At 31.3% G+C, this 6,785-nt stretch overlaps 1 protein-coding gene across 7 annotated transcripts in view; it reads right to left on the minus strand.

Annotated features, from left to right (window-relative positions):
- CTNNAL1 (catenin alpha like 1) overlaps positions 1 to 6,785 on the minus strand; it is a 96,327-nt gene that overhangs the window by 30,621 nt on the left and 58,921 nt on the right. For all 7 annotated transcript variants that reach the window (XM_051966923.1, XM_051966945.1, XM_051966908.1 and 4 more), the window contains 2 exons: positions 5,667 to 5,867; positions 765 to 851 (listed from right to left, as the gene is read on the minus strand). In XM_051966923.1, coding sequence (XP_051822883.1) covers positions 765 to 851; positions 5,667 to 5,867 — 288 coding nt within the window. The remainder of the gene's footprint in view (positions 1 to 764; positions 852 to 5,666; positions 5,868 to 6,785) is intronic.

The following is a 6,785-nucleotide window of genomic DNA, read 5'->3' on the forward strand; positions in this document are numbered from 1 at the left end:
CTCTGGATATAAACAGTATTTTTCATAAATCCTTCAGAATAGTCTTGGATCATTGTATTGCTAAGAATAGCAAAGTCATTCATAGCTAATCATCCCACAATTTTCCTATTACTAAGTACATAGTACATTTCACTTTGCTTGAGCTTATAAAGGACTTTCCAGGTTTTTCTGATAGCATCCTGCTCATCATTTCTTATAGAACAATAATATTTCTTCATAGTCAAATAACACAGTTTGTTCAGCCATTCCCCAATTGATGGATATCCTCTCAATTTCTAATTCTTTGCCCTAAGAAAAGAGCTACTATAAATATAAATCACTTTATACAAATAATTATTTCACTGATCCCTACAACATCCTACATGGAAGGTGTTATATTATTCTCATTTTACAGAAAAAAAAACCCTGAAAATTTGTACAGTAGATTCTTATTAAGATATGAATTGTTCTAACATTCAGAACTGTCAAACTTGCCAGACCAAAACTTCAGAAAGAAGGACCAGATCAAAATGTGATTAGGAAATTTTTAACAGAATTTTAAAAATATGGTTTTCTAAGTCACTGTGAATGCTGGAAGGATCTATTTGAGTTAGACAATATAGACTTAGATGACTTCAGAGGTCCTTTCTGAGATTCTCTAGTTTTATTATTATTTTTTGTTAGAAAGGCTTAAAAGCCACTTAAATTTTTAGTACATCTGGTATTCAGCATATAACTTACATGAATGAAGAATTAGAAGGAGTTAAATTTTAAATTGTACTTACCTCTCTTTTAAACTCATTTATGCTCTGGCTTATTTTTAATATAGCTAGTTCCAGATCTTCCATGATATTCTTTGTCTTCTTGCTTTGCTAAAATGGAAAAAAAATTTCTTATTCCTAATTAGCCCTCTAAACCAATAATAATTCTAGTTCTATGAAATATAATTTGAGATTGGAATTTTTAAAAGTTAGAATTTAGTGAGTTATATTACAAAAGTTGCTATCCAGAAAATTAAAAAAATTTAAAATCTATTATTTTTCAAATTTTCAATAATAAAATTTAAAATGTGGAAAACCAAACTCATCTTCCTTATGAAATTAGTTTTTCCACCTGATTGCTCCTTTTGTATTAATGGCATCACTATCCACCATTATTTCTGTCAACCAAGCTTAACACTTCAAAATAATTTGACTTTTTCCATTTTATGGCTTTCCAAATTGACTCACTTGTCAAATTCTGCCAATTTTACGTTTCTCTCTTACATATATTTCTTGCAATGTCTGTTACATATATTTCTTCCTTTCTACTTCTATCACCTCCATAATTTTAGCCCTCATATTTTACCTGTACTTTTGTAATACTCTCCTGACTGATATCCCTATTTACTATCTTTTCCCAAATTACATTAATCCATCCAATCCACTATTAGCATATTAATCTTCTTAAAGTTCTACTATTCTTCTGATTACATTTTAACTTAAATTTATCTATTATATTAAATCCAAACTTTTTACCTAAACATTGCAATACAGTGAAAAGAGAATTGATTTAAGAGTTGAGACTTGGGTTCCAGTAACAGCTTCAAGCAAGAATAGAGTGTTCCAAAAATCTTAATGAAATTTTAAGTTTTTGGTTCTTTCAAAGTAGAAAATATCAAGTCCTACTGCTAATGAGAAAAACAAAAAACCCTACTTCTGTGTGTGTGTGTGTGTGTGTGTGTGTGTGTGTGTGAGTCTGTCTGTCTGTTTTTCACCTAAAGTCACATGACACAGAATGATATGTTCTGAGACAGGTAAGTACAGAAAACTAGGAGGTGAGATGGCAAAGAACAACCTCTCCCAAATATTTAAAAACAAGCAACAACAAAAAACACCTGTTTAACAGAAACTGATAAGTACAGGAAAATGAAAGGCAAGCAAAAATGAAGAGCAGTGAAAAAAAAAAAAAAAAAAGCAGTTTAAAAGCCTGCCATGACTTCATTAAGGACAAGATATGTCAAATCAGCCTCAATCTGTAGACCACCAAGGGTCACACCTGAGGATATAAATCCTGTAGTTTTACTATGGGGTCCAAACCTGCAGTTCTGGCAATAAAGTTTAACTTCCACATGCCATAATAATTTAAGAGAGAAAAACTTATTATACAGACTTTATTTTAATACAAAAGGTTCTTGCTGTTTGCATCCACATTGAAACCAAGTGCTGTAATTCATTTTTAATTAGGTTTGACAGCTCCAAGATGTTCTGAGCTCATAGCTGTTGTGAGCAGAACCAGTAAAATCTTCTATATGTTCCAAGTCAATTTCAACATTGTTGAAAGATTTTTCCTTTGAATGAAAATAAAGATTCTCTCAAAGAGCTTCAATATTTATATGAAAAGGTTTTCAAGCTTAAAATTTTTGGATTTCCCTGTATTAAAGACCAGGAGAATTTTATAGTGACATGTCTATCTGTATTTGTGTTTTTACAAGTAACAAAAACTAATCTGTCTACAAAATGAATATTTTCCTCTAACTTACAGGGAAAAAAAATGAAAGGGCTAGAAGAATATATTTCTTTTTTATTTATTTTTAATGGTATTTTATCTTTCCAAATATATGTAAAGATAGTTTTCAAAATTCACCTTCATAAAACCTTGTGTAAAAAACACATTTCTAAGACTGAAATGTTCTTTAAAAGAATGGAAGAAGCAATTTGTAGAGGAAATAAAAAACAAAATGAAATGACAGTGGGATTTCCACATTTTGTATGATGCAAGAATGGTGCCATAGAGAAAAACTACCGAATATTTGAAGTTACATAACAGGACAGGGACTCTTAATCTGACAACTCTAAACATGTTATTTTTTTCCTTTTGTTTTTCCGCAGTTTTTTTAAAAACCATTTTAAAATAATCATTTAAAAAATTTTTAAGTTCTATATTCTCTTCTTTCTCCACTGAGAAGGCAAGCAATTCAATATGCAGTATGGTCAAATTGTAAAAACACAGACCAACACCCTTAAAAAACTATGAAAAAAATAAAGTTTAAAAAAAGTATATTTTAATCTGTATTTAGATAGATAATATTTTTCCTTGTTAAGTCAATGTTTCACTTTTTATCAGATTCATATAAGTCTTTCCAGGTTTTTCTAAGAGCATCTTGCTCATCATTTCTTATAGCACAATAGTATTTCATCATATTCACATACCACAATTTGTTCAGCCATTCCCCAATTGATGGGCATCCCCTCAATTTCCAATTCTTTGCCCCTAGAAAAGAGTTGCTATAAATATTTTTATACATTTAAGTCCTTTTCCTTTTTGTTTTTTGATCTATTTTGTGATACAGACCTGTAGTAGTATTACTAGGTCAAAAAATTAGCAGAGTTATATAACCCTTTGGGCATACAAATTATGTTTTAAAGGATTTTTTATAATTGCATTTCAGTATAACTAGATTCCTTTATAGTCTTATGTATTTATTGTCATTTTAAAACATTCTGAGAAGAGGCTCATAGGCTTAACCAAACTGCAGAGTTGCATGACACAGAAAAAATGAAGAACCTTTATAATAGGAAGAGGTTCATCTTGTAGAAGTATGAACTGGACCATCTTTGGAAAAAAAGTAACTTTCTGTGCTCTACAAAAGGATATGGATCCATAGGTTCCATTAGGATAAAGGTAACTATCAGAGGACAAAAATGTAAGTATAGTGGTTTACCCTTCCCTGCTGAATATTACCCAACTTTAACATTAGATTTTTATGTAAGTATAGTGGTTTACCCTTCCCTGCTGAATATTACGCAACCTTTAACATTAGATTTTTATATAGAAATGAACAAATTATGGATAATAAAAAGAATGAAATTGAGATCCTAAATGGGGAGGAAAATTCAGCCTCAAAGGTATTAATGAAACTTGGGATAGGGTTCAGGACTAGCCTAGGACTTTTTAAATGTATATTTCATTCAAAAGGAATAGAAGAAAGAAAAGGGAACAGGTTAGGTAGCATGATTTATTAAAAAAGATATACTAACTTTAAGGAAATTCAGGAAGCCAAGGTGGGGGAAAAAAAACCCAGCTCTATTGATCCTCTATTGGTAGAGAGCAACTGGTTGAGGATCAATAGAGGAAGAAAGAAGTGATGATGTTATAAGGTACACTATAAATCACTTGGATAGAAGAGTAAATGTTATGAGGGTTTTGGTAAACTCATTACAGATCTGGCATGAAAATATAATACTGTAGCAACGGAAGACTTAAATTATTACTGCCATCTACTGCCTAACAAAAGCAGAATTATTGACAAATTTCTTATCTACTTGTCTAATGATAATTTTATCCTTAAAAATAACTGGAAAAACTGATATACTGGACCTGATACTAACCAAAGAGATACTAATAGCTGAAACAAATGACAGAAACCTAAGGGGTAAGTGATCACTCCATCCTAGCTCATGATAAGAGGAGGAAATAAGGAATCCAAACAAATTCTGGCACATATCCTATATTTTGGGAAAGCAGCATTTTCAAAGGGATCAATAATAAGAATTGGTAGGGAATAACAGTCCAATATTTTACAGAGTAAGTCAGTACAAGAAGGATGGGAAGCCATTTCATGAATAAGATGGTGAAGGTAAGAATGATGAAGAGAAAAAGCAGGAATTCCTTAAAGAATTAAATGTACTTGCATAGAGAGTTCATTGATCCACTCAGATTTTTAAAAATATAAGTATAGAACATGTAATCAAGGGGAAATAATTGAGGATGGATGCAAGAAAAAGGAATAGATCACTGTTAAGTCCGGATTATTAAAGCCCAGAATGAGCTAAGGCTGCCAATGAATACTAAACTACAACATAACAATTTGGAGTTTTTAAAATAGCAATGTTAGGAGCAAGGGAAGAATCAAAAAGGGATAGGACCATTGCTTGAAATATATGGAATGATAGTAATGGACAATGATAAGACTAAAGCACTCAACTTTATTTTCTCTTGCACAGACTTTGAAAGAAAAACCAGGAGGAAGTAGAAATCCAAAATAAGAGAAACCGAGACACTATTTCATCTTTCTTGTGTTAAGTCACAAATGAATTACATCCTATAGTACTGAAAGAAATGAAATTTTAGTTCTGAGTTATTCTGAAAGATCTTACAAAAAAGAAGTGCCACAGAATTGGAGGAAAACAAAGATTCCAAATTTCTTTCTTTTCTTTTTCCTTTTTTTGGCTGAGGCAATTGGGGTTAAGTGACTTGTCCAGGGTCACACAGCTAGGAAGTGTTAAGTGTCTGAGGTTAGATTTGAAATCTGGTCCTCCTGACTTCAGGGCTGGTGCTCTACCCACTGTGCAACCTAGCTGCCCCAAGATTCCAAATTTCAAAAAAAAGAAGAGATTGTAGTATTCTAATTATAGGCATGTTACCTTTATTTTAAAATTTCTAGCAACATTCTAGAATATATTATGAAGGATAGTTAGGAGCACATAGAAAAGTAAACATTGTTTATTAAAAACCTGTCATAACTTCATCAAATACAGACTATTCCAAATTAACTTAATTTTCTAGACCACTATGGGTTAAAAAGGATATAATTCCTCTGGTTTGTTTCAATTCTGTTGTTAATGAAGTTTAACTTCTATATGCCATAACACTTAGTGGGGAAAAACTGTTACAAAGAATTTATTTTAATATAAAAAAGTTCTTACTGCTTGCATCCACACAGAAACCAGGTGCTGCAATTCAATTTTAATTTGGTTTGATAGTTCCAAAATGCATTCTCTGTGTTCATGGCTAGTGTAGGCAGAATCAGTAAAATCCTCTGTATGTTCCAAGATAAATTTCAACATTGTTGAAAGATTTTCCTTTGACTGAAAATAAAGATTCTCTCGAAGGGCTTCAATAGTCATCTGAAAAATAGAATTCGTAGTTTATATAAACCTTATGTAAATCTGTACTTATATAAATAAATCACAGGCACAAAACAAAATAGGTTCATTTTTATTTCTATATTTATATTACTGAACAATACTTGAAAAATTATCAAATTATATTGATTAGTCCAACATAAATTTTTGCTATCTAATCTCAACTGCACTATCACTGCATTATAGAAAAACCTTTTATTAGCTATCATATCTTCCCAATAAATGTTCCAAGCTTTTTTCCTATTCAAGACCCCAATTCTACCTTCTCCGCTAAAGATTTAGCTTCTTCTTAAGCTTTCCTAGCTTCTCATAAATTCATTATATATATGTATGAATATAATATTCCTTTTTTTTTCTTCTAGTCACAGAGGGAAAAAGTGATACTTTTTCTAACCAAGTGAACATACCTACTCTTCATGTCATTATAAGGACATCTTTCATATCATCAAGTACCTTTTTGAATCAATCACAGGGTTCTGGACTTTCTAATTCTAATCTCATCTCAGACTACTTGCTAGCTATGTACCCTCACCTATAATTTAACTTCTCTGTACGTTGGTATCATTCTACACTGTTTTCTAATTCATTCCTCATACTGCTGTCAAAAGAATCTTCTCTATGCATAGATAAAATCATATTTCTTCTCTATTCAATAATCCTATTATCTTCCAAAGTAAAGCATATCCTCCTTTGTTTAATAATCAAGACCAGAAACTGGTACTTTCCTACTGCTCCAGCTTTATTTTGTATTATTCCCCTGCAAAGTAGTATCTAACCAAAATGTTCTCATAGAGAATTATGTCTATAATTTCCTTCTTCCCTCTCATTACTTGTTGAATCATTACTCATAATTCTCATAACCCAACTTAATGTCACCTTGGTTAGGAGGCTGCCCTGATA

This window comes from Antechinus flavipes, chromosome 1 (assembly GCF_016432865.1).
Source record: "Antechinus flavipes isolate AdamAnt ecotype Samford, QLD, Australia chromosome 1, AdamAnt_v2, whole genome shotgun sequence".
Taxonomy (NCBI): Eukaryota; Metazoa; Chordata; class Mammalia; order Dasyuromorphia; family Dasyuridae; genus Antechinus; species Antechinus flavipes.